General features: G+C 37.2%; 1 protein-coding gene across 1 annotated transcript in view; it reads right to left on the reverse strand.

Annotated features, from left to right (window-relative positions):
* The window catches only part of LOC105489415 (malic enzyme 2), a 71,009-nt gene that overhangs the window by 5,497 nt on the left and 44,083 nt on the right, over nucleotides 1-21,429 (reverse strand). Inside the window, exons 11-15 of the mRNA XM_011754235.2 lie at nucleotides 19,593-19,707; nucleotides 17,907-18,049; nucleotides 11,204-11,306; nucleotides 3,667-3,737; nucleotides 2,919-3,017 (exon numbers count right to left, since the gene is read on the reverse strand). Of these exons, the coding sequence (XP_011752537.1) occupies nucleotides 2,919-3,017; nucleotides 3,667-3,737; nucleotides 11,204-11,306; nucleotides 17,907-18,049; nucleotides 19,593-19,707 (531 nt within the window). The remainder of the gene's footprint in view (nucleotides 1-2,918; nucleotides 3,018-3,666; nucleotides 3,738-11,203; nucleotides 11,307-17,906; nucleotides 18,050-19,592; nucleotides 19,708-21,429) is intronic.

A 21,429-nucleotide genomic window follows, 5' to 3' on the forward strand; every position in this document is an offset into this window, starting at 1 on the left:
TCTGTCTCTAAATTGAAAAAAAAAATACAAGAATACCCTTACTAACCTAATTGCTTAAGACTATTCTGCAGTTTCAGCTAATTTATAGTTAGAGAAAAACAGACTATGCATATTAAAAAAAGAAAAAATTACTTGCAGACAAAACAATTCCAAATGAAATGAAAAACTATTAAAATAAGATTGTTCAAAAAACTGGTCATCAAGTAAATTCATAAAAATGAATGTTTTCAAATTAGTATTATTATTCCTAACTTTTCCTATAAATTAGAAATGATCAATGAAAAAATATTTGGAAAGAAAAAAAAGTCTTTATTATATTAGAATAACAGAAATTTAAAAATATTTAGGAAAAAGTAGCCATATTCAGATGAAGAAAACAAAATTATACTGAAAAACTTTTTAAAAAATATCTTAATAAACAGAGATAGTGATTAGAGAATACTCAATACTGAAAGACCCAATTTCACCAATTTATAAATGTAACAATTTCATACAAAGTTGCAAAGTTTTTTAAAATTAAAAAAGCAGATACAAAAATTTGTCCAAAAGAAAACAATTTAGAACAGTCAAGAAAATACTGAAAAAGTATAATGATGGGAAAGATGAAGTACCAAATGTTACCACATTACACACATTACGAAACTTAAAACAGGGTCAGATAGTAAACAAAAATGGTCAGGAATAGAAATCCCAGGAACAGATTCAATTCCCAATTAACTGTAAACAACAGAGGCATTAATCAATAAACAATTGGCATTAATCAATAAACAATGCTGGGGCAACTGGTTAACTACTCAGGAAAAAATGTTTCCCTTTCTCATATCATACATTAAAATAAATCCCAGAGAGATTAAAAAAGTTTTATTCTAGATAATGCAAGTAGATAGTTATGATTTTGGGGTGAGAGAAGGCATTAATATTCATAAAAGGTGAGGACAGAATCCACAAAATAAACAAATAATTCCATAAAAAACTTTAAAAAGACATGTCAAACAATTCTATAAAGTTAAAACAAATGACAAATGGGAAAATATCTGCACCACAGCGAACAGGAAGATCACTACACTTAATATATAAAAAGCCCGGGACGGCGGAGGGGGAAGGGATGGCATTGGGAGTTATACCTGATGTAAATGACGAGTTGATGGGTGCTGATGAGTTGATGGGTGCAGCACACCAACATGGCACAAGTATACATATGTAAAAAACCTGCACGTTATGCATATGTACTCTAGAACTTAAAGTATAAAAAAAAAATATATATATATATATATATATATATATATATATATATATATATAAAAAACAAGCCCTCAGAAATCAATGCCAGAAAGTAGGAAAGCAAATATCCAATATAAAAAAGAGCAAAGGTCATGAAAAAGTAGTTCGTTGAAGAAATACAATTGTTGAATAAACAAAAAATTATTCAATCTCACTAATAATGCCTTAATAATGAGAAACAATTTTACCTAGTAAATATGCAAGATTAAAAAAATAATTGTAAGTATTGGCAAAAGTGTGGAAAAACATACACTCATATCTAATTGCTGCAATGTAAATCAGTACTTTTTTTTCTGAAGAGAGTATTTGACAATATGCATCAGAAGCCTTAAAACACCTTAAAAACCTTTGTTCTTAAGCTTAGAATTTATTGCAAAGAAAAACCATCACAGTACGGGTGTGGTGGCTCACACCTGTAATCCCAGCACTTTGGGAGGCCAGGTTGGGTGGATCACCTGAGGTCAGGAGTTCGAGACCAGCCTGGTCAACATGGTGAAACCCTGTCTCTACTAAAAATACAAAAAATTAGCTGGGCCATGGGGGTGGGCGCCTGTAATCCCAGCTACTTGGGAGTCTGAGGCAGGAGAATTGTTTAAACCCTGGAGGCAGAGGTTGCAGTGAGCCGTGAGCTGAGATCCCGCCACTACACTCAAGCCTGGGCGACAGAGTGAGACTCTGTCTCAAAGAAAAAAAAAAAAAAAAAAGAAAAAGAAACCATCACAAATACACACAAAGTACACACAAATATTTAGCTGTAAGGATAAATGTTCACTACACTGTTCTTTCTTTCTTTTTAAAAAACTTTTTATTTTTATTTATTTATTTTTTTGAGATGGAGTTTTACTCTTGTGGCCCAGGCTGGAGTGCAATGGCACGATCTTGGCTCACTGCAACCTCCTTCTCCCAGGTTCAAGTGATTCTCTGGCCTCAGCCTCCAGAGTAGCTGGGATTACAGGTACCCAGCACCATACCTGGCTAGAGATGGGGTTTCACCATGTTGGCTAGGCTGGTCTCAAACTCCTGACCTCAGATGACTCGGTCTCCCAAAGTGCTGGGATTACAGGTGTGAGCCACTGCACCCAGCCTACAGTGTTATTTCTAACAATAAAAAGCTAAAAACTTAAATGTCCAAAAACAGAGAAATGATGAAACACATTTTGATATAAAGAGAACATCATGCAGCATTAATGATCACATACATGAGAATTATTATTAACTTACATGGAAAAGGCTTACAATATATTAAGTGGAAAAAGTGCCGTAAGAAACCAATTATAAGAATGGGCACAGGCCACTTTGGGAGGCCAAGGCAGGAGGATCACTTCAGGCCAAGAGGTTAGAGACCAGCCTGGGCAACACAGGGAGACCCCATCTCTATTCTTTAAAATAATTTTTTAAAAAGGCACAAGTGACTACATGCATGTGTATATGCATGTATGTGTTTGCAAAGAAAAAAGTCTAGAAGGCAACAAGCCCAAAATAATCATGTGTGTTATATTCTGGTAGTAAGAATACGGGCCTAAAATTTCTTCTTTGCAGCCTTCTAAATGTTTCAGATTTATCTCTAGTAAACCTGTATTTCTTGTATAAGAAAATGTCATTAAAATTAATGTGAAGAAGTTTAAGTTATTACTTACTTTAATAGCAATGTTAATAGAAACTTCCTGAATATTAGCAAGTGGTGGGTAAAGTCTCCCTTGGGCTAGCTCTTCATCTGTCAATTGGCTTGTCAGTGCCTGAAGAGAAAAACAGCATTTTGCTCTTTGTTTAAATAACAGAATAAGGACCCAGGAAAATGGAAAAAGCATTGGGGAAACAGAGAGTAATACAGGTAATATAATTCCCGTTATTTCTTGAAGGAATACACTTAAACCACTGCAGAAATTAAAACTGTTATCATTAAACAATAAATAACCAGATTTAAAGACTTATTGATTATATTCTACTTTATATTATACATGTAGAGCGTGGCTTAATTGCAGTGGCTACTTTGAAAACAGACATTAATTGTATTAATGCGAGTTCTTCAGAAATACTTCAAAGTCTGGAGCTCCCATAGGCCAGCACTCCAAATAATACCAGTACTTGTCCATTAAAAGCATGCAATGAGTTATCTATGCTGTCAAAATATATCTAGATATATATAAAGCAAGTATAGTCTAAATGTTCTTAAAATGAGAGGATTCAGTTTACAAACATTTGAAAGGTCATGATTAAAAAAATCAATTCTATGCATAAATAGGCAAACCATAAAAGTAATGTATGAGTAACTTCCTTTTCATTAATAAGGCAGATTTAACCCATTCTCTCTCTGCTTAGAATTTTCAGATTTATTCACCTTCATAATTCATCCTTTATAAAATAAGCAACATTTAAAACATTTACCTTTGCAGCTTCTAGGAAAACACTGTCACTAATATGCCGGGTGTTACAGAGAATAACAGCTAAAGCCACACCTAGAATACATTTTAAAGTTTACTTAGTATGGTCACTTTTCAAATTATGAAAGAAGTCAATTTCTATATTCAGGCAAATAAATGGTAATCCATCCATATCCCAAACAGCTCCCCCCAAAACAGAAAACAGCCAAGAAAAAACAGAAATCTGAGTTAAAATCAAACGATCTTTAATGATTCTTATTTGTAAGTAATTTCAGAAATATCAAATGGCTTTTCTCAGTTTAGTTTTTACATTTATGAAAATGACAAATACACACAATTCATCAACGCTTGTTTTAACACCAGTTCCCAGCCCACCTCTAACACTCCATTTATTGCTCTACAGAGGCAATGACTTTCAATTTTTTTTTTTTTTTTGAGGCGGAGTCTCGCTCTGTCGCCCAGGCTGGAGTGCAGTGGCGCGATCTCGGCTCACTGCAAGCTCCGCCTCCCGGGTTCACGCCATTCTCCTACCTCAGCCTCCCCAGTAGCTGGGACTACAGGCGCCGCCACCACGCCCGGCTAATCTTTTGTATTTTTAGTAGAGACGGGGTTTCACCGTGTCAGCCAGGGCGCGGTGGCTCACGCCTGTAATCCCAGCAGGTTGGGAGGCCGAGGCTGGCGGATCACCAGGACTTTCAATTTTTTTTTTAGCTGATTGTTTATCTCTCTCACTCTTAAATAACTTGTTTCTTGTGATTTTTTTTCTCTCTCTCTTTTTTTTTTTTTTCCTTTTTTTGCCTGCTCTTACTGTGCTGATCTTGCATTTTCTGTTTTGGAGATCACTGACTCCTTCCTATAAGAGTAAGTAGTGCTCTTTCATATTTTCAGCTTTCTCTCTTCTTCCCGATATAGTTAGAGCATAATTTTGGTTCAATCAATATTCAATGCTTATATCATAATTACTTTTCGTTTTCTGCACAATTTTGTCTTTCTTGAAGTTAATAATTATCCTTTTTCCTTTACTTTGATTTTTTAGTATTTAACTTTGTTATTTCACTCTGGAACTCTCAATTGTCTAAATTTTCTTCTGTTTTAGTTACTTTATATATTCTCAAATTTCATGCTCTAGAATAAATCTGCTAAAGCTCCATTCTGGTCTGGTTGTCCCCCATTCCAGCTATGGAGCTGTCATCCTAGAAAATCCCTTTATTATCATGGGCCTCTTTGCTTCTAAGTTGACTCCATTTCCTAAATTCAACTTTTCCTAGTTTGTTACTCCCTCTTTTGGTAGGGTACATTCTCCCATAGCTTTCCGAAGAACAGTGCATGGGAGATATATATTTTTTGAAAACTTGCATTTCTGAAAATGTGTGTGTTTACTTCTTTCTACTTACATTTGATAGTTTGTCTAGGTTTAGAATTCTGGCTTGGAAATATTTTTCCTTCAGAACTGTGAGGTATTATTCCAATACTGTCTAGCTTCCTGTGCTGGTAAGAAGCATCAATCTGAGTTCAGATCCTGTTTAGGTGATTGTTTTTGTTTAATCTCTGGATGCATGTAGGATCCCTTTAAAAAAATTTTTTTTGGCAACAGTCTCGCTGTGTCACCCAGGCTGGAGTACAGTGGCACAATCACAGCTCACTGCAGCCTCAACCTCCATGGGCTCAAGCGATCCTCCTACCTCAGCTTCCTGAGTAGCTGGGATTACAGGCATGTACCATCACACCTGGCTAATTTTTTTATTTTTTGTAGAGACAGGGTTTTACTATGCTGCCCAGGCTGGTTTCAAACTTCTGGACTCATGCAATCTTCTTGCCTCAGCCTCCCAAAGTGCTTGGATTACAGGCATGAGCCACTGTGCCCAGCCAGATCCTTATTTTTATACCTAACGGTCTGCAATTTCTTAACACTGTGCCTTGATGTGCATTATTTTAACTCATCATGTTTAGCATTCAGTGAGTAGGCGCTTCCTATCTGAAAACATGAGTCTTTCACTTTTGGGAAATGTTCGTGAAGCTTTGAGGATTCACTTCCCTCCATTTTTCTGTTCTTGTTCCCTGACATTTATATTTTCTGATACTGTACCTCTTGGATTGGCTAATTTTCTTCTTTATTTTCCTTCTCCTGTCCTCTGCTCTCTTTTTAGGTAACTTACTCATCTTTTTCTTCTAATCTTTCTACTATCAAACTTTATTTTTAGGAGCTTGTTTTGCTTTCTAATTTTTTTTTAAATAAAATTCTGTCTTGTTTAGAGGATATAATATTTTGTCACCCTGAGGATACTGATAATTTTTAAATTTTCCCATTATCCTTGTTTTTTTCCCCAATATGTCTTTTTCTGTTTGTCTGCTTTGGTCTTTTATGAAAATCTTTCATAAAGAGACTTTCCTCATATGACTAGTAATCTTCAAGCATTTCTCACATTTAAGGGTTAAGAACTAGAGAAAATGATTGGAAGCTATGAGCGTGAGAGTGGGGTTTGCCTCCTCTGAGCATCACCGTACAAGCCTTTAAACTTCCTATTTTCTAGCACCTCTGTCCTCAACTATGTCTGGTATCTCCCAGCCTAGAAACACTGTTTTATTCTATTCAAAGAATATCCCAACTGGCTTTGAGGAAGGGTAGTCATCCAATTACCTCATGGCTGAAAAGAACACATGGTTAATAGCATTTTTTTTAAGTAGATAATTTGGTCCATCTACATTTAATGTAGTTTTTACCTTTTTTTTTTTTAAGTGATTGGGGCAGATTTAGCCCCCAAACACTTAGTCTCATCACTCTCATCTCATCTTGCCTTGCTTATTTTATGTTCCTTTTCCTCTTCTTTCTTGCTTTTCGGATTTTTGTTGTTTCATTTCATCCCAACCTTACCATAAACAGGAAGTCTTTGTAGTGTTCTAATGGTTATCCTAAAATTTATATCATGCATCTTTAACTACCAACATTCCACATTAAATTTTTTTTTGAGATAGGGTCTCACTCTATTGCCTAGGCTAGAGTGCAGTGGCACGACCAAAGTTTGCCACCTCAAACTCCTGGGCTCAAGTGATCCTCCGTCCTCTGTGTCTGCAGTAGCTGGGACTACAGGCACATGTCACCACACCTGGCTAATTTTTTTTTTTTTTTTTTTTTTTGTAGAGACAGAGCCTCCCTATGTTGCCAGGGCTAGTCTCAAACTCTTGGCCTCAAGTGATCCTCCTGTTTTGACATCCCAAAGTGCTGGGATTATGGGTATGAGCCAATGTCCCCCGTTCCACATTAATTTTTAATTTACCTTCCTGCCAATCAATGTAAGTCCCTCATAACAGCTTAACTCTATTTAACAGAGCTACTGTTATTGTGCATTTTAATTCTTTCTATATGTATTTTTCAAAATCCCATGTCATGTTTGTTTCATTCTATATAAACAACATTCATTTTGTTGTACCCACCCACTTATTCATAGACTTTCTTTGCTCTTCATACCTTCCTACACCTTAGAGTTTCTATGTGGGAGTATTTTCTTTTTCCCTAAGGAACAAAATTTCCTTTCCTTTAATATAAAAACAGTCTGCCAGGTGGTGAATCCCCAGTTTTTTGTTTTTCTGAAAAATGTCTTCACTTTGCCTTAATTCTTGAAGGATATTTTCACTGTGTAATGAATTCTAGGTGGCAAGTTATTTCCCATAAGCAACTTTCATAGGTCATTCCACAGCCTTGGGATTTTATTGTCACTGAGGAGCCTCCTGTCAGTCTGTTGGTCGCTTCTTTGAAGGAAATCTTTTTGTTCTGGCTGCTTTCATATTCTTCTCTTTGTGGTGATTCTGAAGCCTCACAGTAATGTGCCTAGATGTAGATTTCTTTTTATGCATCCCACATGGGTTTCTGCGAGCTTTTTGAATATTGATTGTCAATCATCAGTTCTAAAAATAACTCAGCCATGAGGCCAGCACATGTTGCCTCTGCTTCATTCTCATTTATTCTAGGACTTCAATTAAAGATCTATCAATGAAATGTATGTCCCTTACCTATTTTTTTTTTTTTTTTGGTCTCTCTGTGCTGCATTCTGGATTGTTTCTTCAGAGATATTTTCCAGTTGATTAATTCTCTCTGGTCTAATCTGCCATAAGCCTCATTCACTCAGTTTTTTTTTTTTTTTTTTTTTTTTTTTGAGACAGGGTCTTGCTTTGTCACCCAGGCTAGAGCACAGGGGACCAATCATGACTCACTCCAGCCTTGACCTCCCAAGCTCAAGTGATCCTCCCATCTCAGCCTCCTGAGTAGCGAGGACTACAGGCATATGCCAGCATGCCTGACTAATATATATATATATTTTTTTAAACTTGTAGAGATGGGGGTCTCACTACGTTGCCAGGGCTGGTCTCAAACTCATGGGCTCAAGCAGTTCTTCTACCTTGGCCTCACAAAGTGCTAGGATTACAGGCATGAGCCACTACACCCAGCCCACTCAATTCTTACAGATTACTACATTTTTCAATTTTAGAATTTAATGGTACTTGTCTAAGTTTTCAAGATTGGCTTTTATCTCTATAAATATAATAAGCATATTTGTTTCATAGCGTTTGTGTTATATCTAGGGTTTCAGTATGTCTGTTTTTCTTGTTTTCATTGGTTTTGGCTTCTGTTGTTATGTCTGTTTATGTGCCTCATTATCTTTTTTTATTTTTCCACTTAGGTTGTACTTGAAAATTTATAAAAATAATTTGAGGACTAGGATAGTATTATCTGATTTCAGAGAAATTTTTATTTGCTTCTGCTGGGCGCTTGTGGGCACTGGCAGTCTCGAACAGAGGCCTGAGGTTTTCTAAATCACCCATTGCTGCTGCAAACTATACCCCCAATCCAAGGTACAGCACTTTAGGGTTTCAGTCCAGAGTGGGAGGTGGTGCCAGACTTGGACATGGTGCTGATCTTGTCCACCTTCCATGAAAAGCACAGCTGTACCTCTTAGCCACTTTCTTCCTGGTCTGTGTTTCCACTGTAAAACTGGCTTCAAAAGCTGGCTCTGTGCCTTAGTTCCCTCCCTAACCTTGGTCCAGAATTCCCCAATATTCCATTAGAGTCAGTATCTTATCCCTTTGACCCTTTTATGGTCTTAAAAAAAAATTTCATCCAGTTGTTACAGTTGCTGAACTAGGTCATTCAAATATTAACAGTTTTTTTTAAGTTGCTTTATAAACAGACTTTCAGCCAATCCTCCTATTTTTAGGCTCATTTCTACCTCAAATGCCAGGTCATTTTATTTTATTTTTTTGAGACAGTCTCACTTTGTTGCCCAGCCTGGAGTGCACTGGCATGATGATGGCTCACTGCAGCCTGGACCTCCCAGGCTCATGTGATCCTTCCACCTCAGCCTCCTGCCTAGCTGGGATTAGGGGCGTGCACCACCACACCTGGCTAATTTTTTTAATTTTTGGAAGAAACAAGGTCTCACTATGTTGCCCAGGCTGGTCTCAAACTCCTGGCCTCAAGCAATCCTCCTGCCTCAGCCTCCCAAAATGTTGGGATTACAGGTGAGAGCCACCATGCCTGGCCAGGTCATTTTTAATGTCCATGTTTATGGTATCCCTGTTATTAAAGTTAGGACTTTAAAGGGTTACATAAAAATAATCAACTGCTAAATTCCTTAATACTCAGATATGATATAAAAAACGGTTTTGCTGAACTTAGAACAACCATTCGACTCAGCAACCCTATTACTGGGTATTACTCAAAGGAATATAAATCATTCTACCATAAAGACACATGCATGTGTATGTTCACTGTAGCACTATTCACAAAGCAAAGACACAGAATTAACCTAAATGCCCATCAATGGTAAAATGGATACAGAAAACGTGGCACATACACACCATGTATATAAATAAAAAAAATCCTATGCAGCCATAAAAATGAATGAGATCACGTCCTTTGCAGTAACATGCACGGAGCTGGAGGCTATTATCCTAAGTGAACTAACACAGGAACAGAAAACCAAATACCATATGTTCTCACTTATACATGGAGCTAAGTGATAAGAACTCATGGACACAAAGAAGGGAACAACAGACACTGGGGCCTACTTAAGGGTAGAGGGCGGGAAGAGGGTAAGGATCAAAAAACTACCTATCGGGTACCATGCTTATTACCCAGGCGACGAAATAATCTATACGTGAACTCCCCTGCAACACACAATTTACCTAACAAACCTTCATATGTACCCCTGAAACTAAAAAAAAAAAGTTAAAAAAAATAGCTTTGTTAAAATCAGCAGAAAATTATTGCCTTTCCTGCCCTCATGCCTTTTAGGCCATAGAAATGTTACTGAATAGAACATATTGATTTTGAACATTATCAAGTTCTAGAAAGAGATCATGGATGACGGGACAGTTTCTATTATAGAAGTTAGGTCTCAAGAGATAACAGGAAAACATGAGGGGCAAAAAAAGGAGAAAAATATAGAAAAGCACTAGGATATTCACAGACTAAATACCTTCTTTACTCTGACAATAGTTATACATGCTTGCCTGATGCCAGCCTATATAAACTATAAGACTACTTGTCATATCTTAATTAGAGCCTGCTGTCAGCTAGTCAGGGAAAGACCTACCAGAAGAAAAAAGACACAAGTGCAAAAGAAAATCATACAAAATTCCTGTTTTACTCAATATAGTCTTGCTTAAAAGAGAGAGACAACTGAGGATTACCAGAAATTTATGGAAAATACAGCACAAAGGAAGAAATATTAAAAGGTATCCCAATAATTCTCCAGAAAAAGCTGAAAGAATACTGTAGCCGTTTTTATTTTTAAAGTAGTTATTTAGAAAGAGCAATTCTAAAATTAAAAAAAAGGTATTGGGAATAAAAATAAGTTGTTGAACTGAGTTAATAATAAATGATATTAAGCAGTTATTATTAATTTCCTTTGGTGTGATACCAGTATAGTGGTTGCATCTTAAAAAATGAGAACACCTGGCCGGGCGTGGTGGCTCACACCTGTAATCCCAGCACTTTGGGATGGGCGGAACATCTGAGGTCAGGATTTCAAGACCAGTCTGGCCAACACGGTGAAACACCATCTCTACTAAAAATACAAAAATTAGCCAGGTGTGGTGGTGCATGCCTGTAGTCCCAGATACTCAGAAGGCTGAGGCAGGGGAATTGCTTGAACCTGGGAGACAAAGCTATCAGTCACGATGGTAACCACCAGAAAAACTCCCAGCAAATTACTGACAACGGTTCTGGGAAGTATGATTAAGGAGGTACACCAAGGGGAGATAGAGAGGGTTACAGAATTTTGTGCCATTCTGTTCCTCTGCACTTTTACAAATCATGTAATACATTATTTCTATAATAAAAACAAATTTAATTAACAATATGAATAAATTTTCAGAGAAAATGGAGCATGCTGAATTCAATGAATTCCTTCAGTTTCCTTGTACATTTATACCAAAATTCTCTAATACTGTTGCTCATTTTAATCTTCCATTCCAAAGAATTCCATTAAGTATTTTTACATAATTAACTATTGCTCTATAACATAAATAATGACAGCATTTACCTGGAAAAATATATACATTGTTTCCTTGACCTGGTGTAAAGACTCGCCCATCTGTGAGTTTCACTGGCCCAAATGGACTGCCACTGGCAAACAAACACCTGCCCTGTTAAGAAGATAGAATAACTTCAATTTTGTTATTTTCTGTGGATGACAAAACTGGGGTGAATTCATACAAAATCAAGTCCTGGAGTAAAGTAGACCAATATATTACTTGGAAACAAAGCATAATATACTATATAACAATCTTTTCATTACAATCCTTTGTTAGAATGAGGTTTGTTTTATGTGTAGTATACATTCAATAAATAATTAATAAAGTTAAACATCATTTATTACTAAAAATTTAAAAACCAGACACTTATTTTTAAGAAATTTAAGGCCAGGCACAGCGGCTTACACATGCAGTCCCAGCACTTTGGGAGGCTGAGGTGGGCAGATCACTGGAGGCCAGGAGTTTGAGACTGCCTGGCCAACATAGTGAAACCCTATCTCTACTAAAAATACAAAAAATTAGCTGGGTGTGTTGGCCCATGCCTATTGTAATCTCAGCTACTCAGGTGGAGAATCACTTGAACCTGGGAGGAAGAGGTTGCAGTGAGCCGATATCATGCCACTGCACTCCAGTCTGGGCAACAGATCAAGACTCCATCTCAAAAAAAAAAAAAAAAAAAAAAAGAAAAGAAATTTAAAATGTAGATAGCCAATAAATATCATTCCATATTATAAAGACCAATATAAACACCTATGAATGAAGGGGAAATACCAAAACAAATGGCTGTCATTTACTGTATAACTGCTAAAACTAATAACCAAGTACTTTATATGTGTTAACTCAGTTAATCTGCCATCATGAAAACTTCATCATCATCTCCATTTCACTAATTTTAAAAAATCAGAAAACTAAGGCTATTTTCAAATACTTTGTCAAAAGTCACACATCAAAACTGTAGTAGTTAAATCTTAATCTAGATTTTTTTGTAACTCCACAGCCACAGGTTTTCAATGATGCTGTAATACCCAGCAGTAGGCAGTTTATAACACAGGCATATGGCATGACCATGGTATCACTCCAGGAAAACAAATGGCCTGATGCCTTGTTAAAGAAGAATACTTCTCCAAATGTGTCACATCTATCCAATTTTGATACTATGCTCTATAATGGCATATAATAAATGTTACTGGCATATTCAGTATTTCTAAGATAATTAATTGTATTATTATTCTTTATAGTATTGTAGACCCTTGGCTTTAGTGGATTTAACATTCAAGAATTTGAATCCAGGTAATCTGAAGGTCAACAATGCAGAGTAAGCATTACTTTTACAGGAAATACTTTCCATTTCAAAATGATACAAGGTTTAAGAGTAGAAGCAAGCTAACTATGCTAGTAGGGCACAGCTGACTATCTTAGACTTGCAACTCTATATTGTTTTATCATTTTCTACCTGTTCTATGGATAGCTATTACAATTCTCTATCTGTTCCAAACATTACTTATGACTAAAAATTTTGTTTCTTTGACGATTAAGGTTAGTTCATGGTTAATGTCATACATGTTATCACAATAAGCACATACTTATTTTTCTGGCACCATTAATTTTAATAGTCTTACAAGGTAGATTATACAATATAGCACGTCATGGAAAAAATGTTCTCATGATATCAGTTAAGTTTGGAAATTTAGAAAGATTTTGGTTGGCCAGGCACAGTGGCTCACACCTGTAATCCCTGTACTTTGGGAGGCTGAGGTGGGTGGATCATGACGTCAGGAGATCGAGACCATCCTGGCTAACACGGTGAAACCCGGTCTCTACTAAAAATACAAAAAATTAGCCAGGCCTGGTGGCGGGCACCTGTAGTCCCAGCTACTCAGGAAGCTGAGGCAGGAGAATGTCATGAACCCAGGAGGCGGAGCTTGCAATGAGCTGAGATGAGATCATGCCACTGCACTCCAGCCTAGGCAACAGAGCGAGACTCCGTCTCAAAAAAAAAAAAAAAAAAGACAGGTCTTGGGAATCTCTTCAATAATGACAACATTCTATAGCAGTTCACGTTCTCCAGGTCATTATCCCTGCCTCCCCTGCCCATTTAACCCAATAATTAATCCATGGCTTAAACGTGGCCAGGTTTTAATAATAGTATATTCTTATTCTGAAGTCCAAGTTGCCCTATGTAAGCAGCTGACAATTCAACTATGAAGATTTTTTTTTTTTTAAGTATTTTTCTCGCTGAGCAGCAAAGGGTGTTGGAGTAACATCTCCACAGTGAAAACAAAAGGGGACTAAAAATTTAACAGGTGATGACTACTCAAAATTCTATGCCATTATTTCATGTAACACTAAGAAATAATTTATGTAAAAGTAAACTATGACACAATGCTCTTTTTATTATTACTTTTTTTGAGACAGGGTCTCATTCTGTTGCCCAGGCTGGAGTGCAGTGGCACAATCACAGCTCACTGCAGCCTCAACCTCCTGGACTCAAGCAATCCTCCCACCTCAGCTTCCCAAGTAGCTAAGACCACAGGTGTGCATCACCATGCCCAGCTAATTTTTAAATTTTTTATACAGACAGGGTTTCGCTATGTTGCCCAGGCTGGTCTCAAACTCATGGGCTCAAGTGATCCTTGATCTTAAAACTGATGAAATACAGTATATCAAACTAGTCTCCTTGGGAATTTTTATGTATTCCAATAATATACATTTATTACAATATTTATTCAAAAAATAAAATTCTTAAATGAGCAGTCTTCTGGTGATACACTACTACTGCTCGAAATACTTAAATTTTTTATATTTTGGAAATGTCAATGATCCATGATGCATTTCATATACTTACCAAATAGTCATTGTAGATGACTAAGATTTAATTTGGGGAGCAATAATCATTAGTTTTAAGTAATGACTGGTGAAGCCTGGTGAAGAGGACAGGCAATCAAACTAAAAGTAATAAAAAGATAAGACAGTATACTAAAGAGACTAATTTTTAAATATCTGTATGATGATTCTGTGATTTATTTAGAAGAAGAGATTTCAATAATTATTATATCAGTTGGAAACCAACAGTCACGTCACGAGAATTTATTCATCACGAGAATTTATTTTGACTAACAGAGTGGCCATATGGAAGCAAAAGAATTTTGAGAGAATACATGTGTCAACATAAAGTTTTTTTTTTTTTTTTTTTGAGACACTTGCTCTGTTGCCCAGGCTGGAGTGCAGTGGCATGATCTCGGCTCACACAGCCTCTGCCTCCTGGGTTCAGGCTATTCTCCAGCCTCAGCCTCCTAGGTAGCTGGGACTACAGACGTGAGCCACCACATCTGGCTAATTTTTTTGTATTTTTAGTAGAGACAGGGTTTCACCATGTTGGCCAGGCTGATCTTGAACTCCTGGCCTCAAGTGATCTGCCCACCTCGGCCTCCCAAAGTGCTGGGATTATAGGCATGAACCACTGTGCCTGGCCTACACAGTGTTCAACAATGGGAAAAAGAGAATGCCAAATATATCAAGAGTATGAATATTAAGTTCAAGAAGTTCTGAGAGTTCTGCTTTGGCAATGATTTTCTGGGTTATTTCATACCAATTTTTCCTCTGGTTACAATTTTAAAAACCAGATAAAATACATTTTTAAAAATTTTTGTAAGGAAGTAGAGACCTAACAAGATAGTGAGAGTTTGGTGTTGGGGAAGAGTGGTTTCCAAGATCCAAGAGAAGAGGGAAGCAAGATATAGGAGCCTAGCATTTGAAGCTCTTCCCCTCAAGATGACTGCTGATTTCCAAATCAAAAGCTGTGGCTGAGACCCTGAACAGCAAAGCTATCCAAAGTCTCATGATGACAGAGAGGAAAATGGATGTTCAGGGACCATTAAGGATGAGAGGTGCTGATAAATACCTCAGGACTTTTGATGATTCATACCCAAAGCAGTGGATACCAGGAGAAAGGGCAAACTGGAAATACCCCAGGTCTCATGTGGACCACATCCTGACTGGATTATGGTGATCTACTTGAAAAAGTAAAGTCCCTTTCTCCAAAGATAACTTTATCCTCAGCCTTAAATTATTGCTGTAGTTCTTTTTCTACACTATCCATCACTCAATTAAAAAAAAACAAAAACAGGCTAGGTGCGGGGGCTCACGCCTGTAATCCCAGCACTTTGGGAGGCCAAGGCAGGCAGATCATGACGTCAGGAGATCGAGACCATCCTGGCTAACATGGTGAAACCCTGTCTCTACTAAAAATACAAAAAAATTAGCTGGGCATGGTGGCAGGGGCCCAGCTACTCGGGGGGCTGAGGCAGGTGAAAAACAAAACAAACAAACAAAAAAACAAAACAAAAAACAAAGTACAAATTAGCCTCATAAACAAACCTGATAACCAAGACAGAACAAAAGATAGATAATAAAAATGGGTGAGATATTTGTTACCATCAGAAAATTTTAATTGTAATTCATATATTCAAGAAATTAGGTGGGACACAGCGGCTCATGTCTGTAATCCCAGCACTGTGGGAGGCTGAGGCAGGGGGATCACTTGAGGTCAGCAATTTGAGACCAGCCTGGCCAACAAAGCAAGACCTTGTTTCTACAAAAATAAAAATTAAAAAATTAGCTGGGTATGGTGGTGCTTGCCTGTAGTCCCAGCTACTGAGGAAGTTGAGGCAAGAGGATTACTTGAGCCAGGAATTGGAGTCTGCAGTGAGCTATGATTGTGCCACTACACTCCAGCCTGGGCGACCAAGGGAGACCCTGTCTCAAAAAAAAAAAAAAAAATTAAATGACAAGATATAATTATTGTTCAAATTATAAGGTATAACAGTACTGTGGTTATACATATATATACACACACACATATATACATACACATATGTGTGTGTATGTGTATATATATATTTTTGAGATAGAGTCTCGCTCTGTCGCCCAGGCTGTAGTGCAGTGGCACGATCTCAGGTCACTGCACGCTCTGCCTCCTGGGTTCACGCCATTACCTGCCTCAGCCTCCCGAGTAGCTAGGACTACAGGCACCCACCACTACGTCCGGCTAATTTTTTTTTTATTTTTAGTAGAGACGGGGTTTCACCGTGTTAGCCAGGATGGTCTCAATCTCCTGACCTCGTGATCCGCCTGCTTCGGCCTCCCAAAGTGCTGGGATTACAGGCGTGAGCCACCATGCCTGGCCCTGTGGTTATATTTTTAAATGAATCCTTAGCTTTTAAGACATATACTATAATATTTTCTATTATAAAAATCTTTTTTTTAAAGGAGTGAAGATTAAAAAATGTATCACAGATTTATTACTTAATCTCAAGGATGTAATCTAGCAATTACAGTTGCTAGACATCATTGTAAACAAGCCTTTAAAAATCACTTCCTAGAGCCAGTTAGATCACTTACCAGAACAATATAGAAAGTAATTGTGGAGATTAAAACTACATCCTTACAGACTGGTAGGAAAAAAACCCAAATGTCAAGTGATTTATAGGCAGATATTTCTAATTGGGCTATAACCCATGCTAGTGTCAAAGATCTAAAAGTAGTCAATCTTAAACAGTTTGGATGTAAATAAAAATTTGTTCTGCACAGCTGTCAGATGACTCAAAAAAAAACAGCCCTAGAAAAGACAAACACTGATGGTGATGACGCATTTGAAGAGAGTAAAAAGAAATGTTTCATGAAATGTAAGTACAAAAAGGCAATATTTAGAAATTGATTGTTTCTACAGTACATGATTTTAAGTCTGTTACTAAATTAATAAATTACTATACAGATAAAACAGAAATTCTACAAATGAAAAAAACACAGTAACTAAAATTAAGAACCTAACAACAGATGAGCACAGCTGAACACAGAATCTGCAAACTGGAAGATAGGGCCAAAGGAAATCACCAGATTGAAACACAGAGAGCAAGAGGGATAATATATATAGAAAACAGTGTAAAAGATATGTGAGATATATCTCTGACCATATAGTTAGAGTCCCAGAAGAGGAGAAAGAGAATGTGGCCAAAGCAGAGATACTGGCTGGTATTTTTTCAAAACAGAAAAAACAAAAACCAAAAACAGACATCAAGCCACAGATTCAGAAGCAGTATAATCCCCATATGGAATAAATACAAAGAAAGCCACCCAAAGGTCTGCCGTAGTCAAACTGTTAAAAACCTAAGACAATGATATGTCATCAAAAACAAAACAAAAGTCAGAAAACAGTAAAATATCTTCAAAATGCTCAAGTATTTACCAACTTTTACTTCTATGCACAGTGAAAATATCCTTCAAAATGAAGGCAAAACAAATTACCAAGAGAATTCATTAGATCTACACTTAAATAAAGGAATTCTTCTGGTAGAAGGAAAATGGTCCTAGGTAGAAGCAGACTAGAAGGAAGAATAGTGATAAATAAATTAAAATGTAGGTAAATCTGAATAATTTTTGTAAAATATAACAATCATGTATTTTGGGTTCAAAATACATAGAAAATCAAAATTTGCAACAATAATGCAAACAGTGTGAGAGCATTTCAATGGAGTTATAAAGTACCTGTTTCCCATAATTGGCATAAGCAATGATTTATATCAGACTTTGATCATCCATAGATGCATGCTGTAATCTCTAGGGAAACCACTAGAACAACTGTGTAAGAATGTATAACTAATAAGCTAGTGGAGGGAAAATAATACACATATCAATTCATGTGATTAGTAATACCTCTGTAAGTGTATATGCTTCTTCAGCCGTGCACTCTGCCTGTGCTGTAGGATTACTTAATGCAAATATTACAGGCCTTTCATTGATAGAGGCCATGGCTCTGATTACATCAGGAGTGAAAAGACGGCCAGCACCTGCAACTCCTGTAGTAAGAGGGAAAAACAGCAACTTCATTATAGGTATAAAAGCAATGCTTATCAATAGCATTTCTACAATAGGCCTGCAATAACAAAAACACAGGTAATATCTCATCACAAAGACAGCACTATCTCAGCAATGCAAAATCTATGAGAACGCAATCTCAAATCTGAAAAGAAAAAACAAGATGCTGAAAGTTCTCACTTAAATATTTATTGTCTACTATACACACAGTAAATTATGAGAAATTTTATTCTTTTAACTTTTTGTTTTTTGAGACAGAGTCTCGCTCTGTCACCCAGACTGGAGTGTAGTGGCACAATCTCAGCTCACTGCAACCTCCCCCTCCTGGGTTCAAGTGATTCTCATGCCTCACCTTCCCAGGTAGCTGGGATTAAAGGTGTGTGCCACCACACCTGGCTAATTTTTGTATTTTCAGCAGAGACGGGGTTTCGCCACGTTGGCCAGGCTAGTCTCAAACTCCTGACCTCAGGTGATCTGCTGCCTCGGCCTCCCAAAGTGCTGGAATTACGTGAGGCACCATGCCCAGCCAATTTTTAAAAAGAGTATACAACTATCTTCATCACTCTAATTGGGAAGATAAAACTTGCTACCCACCACATGGATGAAACTTGACATTATGCTAAATAAAATAAGCTGGTCACAAAGAGAAAAATACCATGTTATTCCATTTATATGAGGTAGTTAAATTAATAGAGACGAAAAGTAGAATGGTGGTTGTTAGGGGGTGGGGGGGTGGGGAAAATGGGGAGTTGTTTATTTTTATTTATTTATTTTTTGAGATGGAGTCTCACCCACCGAGGCAGGTGGATCACCTGAGGTCAGGAGTTCGAGACCAGCCTGGTCAACATGGTGAAACCCCATCTCTACTAAAATTACAAAAATTAGCCGGGCATGGTGTCAAGCACCTGTAATCCCAGCTAATTGTGAGGCTGGGGCAAGAGAATCACTTGAACCTGGGAGGCAGAGGTTACAGTGAGCCAACTCCAGCCTGAGTGATAGAGCGAGACTCCATCTCAAAAAAAAAAAAAAAAAGAAAAGAAAAAAAACAAAACAAAACAACTTACAGCTATATAGAAAATTAAATAGCTCCTCTTTTAAACATTTTTACATTTTCTGCTGAGAAGGTAATGCCATGATGGCATAGTCTGATGGCAGCTATGCAATGTCACACTCAACGTTTTCAGCTTTGTTGCCCACGAAAACTTTGAGTCTGCACAGAATTTCCCTGGTAAAATCTGCAAATGGCTTTGGTCTTTTTCATGTTTTGAGTCCAACAGTCATACCAACTCTAAAAGCAAAGCATGATCGACTGCACGGTGTCTAGGACCTAAAAGTATAAAGCAACATCTGGTAACTGAATTTCATGCATGGTAACCAAAAAGTTATCATAGAAAAACATTGTACAAGCTGAAATCTAGGTAAAACATAAAACTGCCAACTCATTTTTAGTAATCCTACATGGTAATTATGACTGGCAACATACAGTTAGGAAGTAAAATTATTTAACAGAATAACTTTACCTACCGATTATAGTTGAAGGCTTCAGTATATTCACTGCATCTTCAAAAGTATCAGGTGTGCTCTCTGGGACTGGGTGAGTAAATGGTTCCTGATAACTATCTATTTTTGCTTTCCGCCCCTAAATTTTGAGATAAAATACAGTATTTTTTTAGTCAACGCATGTTAAGGATGAAATAAAAAGACATCATTATGAGTTACACATTGTTTCTACAATAGAAATGTCTTCTCATTTTCATTTACTTTCCTCTTCAACCTGTATCTTCCAATTCTATCTTCATCATGTCCATAAACTCAAATATAAAACAAAAATCCAATCTCCCATTATTCCTAGAAACTTTCTAGTTCCTCTAAAAAATGCATTTACTCTATGAGGTCTTCCTAAGTCCAATATGGCACAAAAGCCTACAACCCTTTATCTGAGGTAGATGAGTTTTGGAATTAGGAATTTTTCATTTTAATTTAATTTGGTTGGTTTGAGATGGGGTACCACTCTGTCACCCAGACTTGAGTGCAGTAGCAGCCTCTACCTCCCTGGGCTCAGGTGATCCTCCCACCTCAACCTCCAGAGTGGTTTAGGTACACTAAACTACTTATAGTTTAGGAACTATAGGCGCACACCACCATGCCTGGCTAATTTTTTTTGTAGAGATGGGGTTTTTCCATGTTGCCCAGGCTGGTCTCAAACTCCTGGGCTCAAGCTATCCGTCCACCTCAGCTTCCCAAAGTGGGAAGCTGAGCCACCACAGGCATGAGCCACCACTCCTGGCTGAGAATTTTTCATATTTTAGAAATACAATATGGCATATATCAAATATTACATATTCTCCCTCCCAACAGATACTCCACAACTGAACAAACTTACGAATAGTCACATCAAGTACAAAAGGTTAAGATTACCAAGAGCTTCTTTGTAGTGTGAGTCAGGTTTTGCTACTAGTTAAGTTCAGGGCAATCAGATTGGTCACCAAAATAAATTTCGGAAAAAATTTTGTAATTTCAAGGCCTTTAGGATTTCAGAATTGCAGACAGCCACCACGGACTTGTACTACCAAGAGTTCAGAAACAAGAGGAACAGGGAATTCTGGTTAAAGATGGCTGAATGAAGAGACATGTTTTCTTTTCCAAATCCCAGGTCGAAAACCATAAACGTTAAATTCTTAGTAGAGCCACAAAGCCAGAAGAGATACCACTGACAGACTAGAACAATGAAGAGTTTCTCAAAGATCTGAGGCAGACAAAAACATACTGAATGCAAAAACCACCTGAGAAGTTCATATTCTTATTTTGGTAAAAAAGAAGACTTCTCCTGAAAAAGTGTGTTTCCATCAGAACTCCAAGATAACCCCAGACTGCAGGGGCTAGAAAAGCAGCACACTATCATCAGTCAGCTCAGAAAACCAGGCTGAGCAAACAGTGACATAAGAAGTCAGTGTTTTCAAAGTTTCAAAATGAAGGGCAGTGTTTAGGGTCACCAGGAGACACTGGAAGCCTAATGCCCATAGGCCAAGCTACCTGCACACTGGAAAAGAAATATATAATCTGATAATGAATATGGAGATGGACAGGGTTCTCACTTTGTGCTAAGTAAACACATTGTAGCTACCAATACCATGTTAGACCTGACCTACCAATATGCTAAAGAATCACAACATATTTGATGAAAACCAACATTACAAAAAGTACCAAACTAAACTGTGTACTAGTCAAAACATACATCCCCCAATAGCCTTCTAAATATGTGATGTTTTATCCTTGTGCCTTACATACTAGTAAATATGGTAGTTAAATATGGTAGTTACAGCCTCTTTGGGAGGCAGCACAGTTTAATTATTCAGAGCAC

Source organism: Macaca nemestrina, chromosome 19 (assembly GCF_043159975.1).
Source record: "Macaca nemestrina isolate mMacNem1 chromosome 19, mMacNem.hap1, whole genome shotgun sequence".
In the NCBI taxonomy this organism is placed as follows: Eukaryota; Metazoa; Chordata; class Mammalia; order Primates; family Cercopithecidae; genus Macaca; species Macaca nemestrina.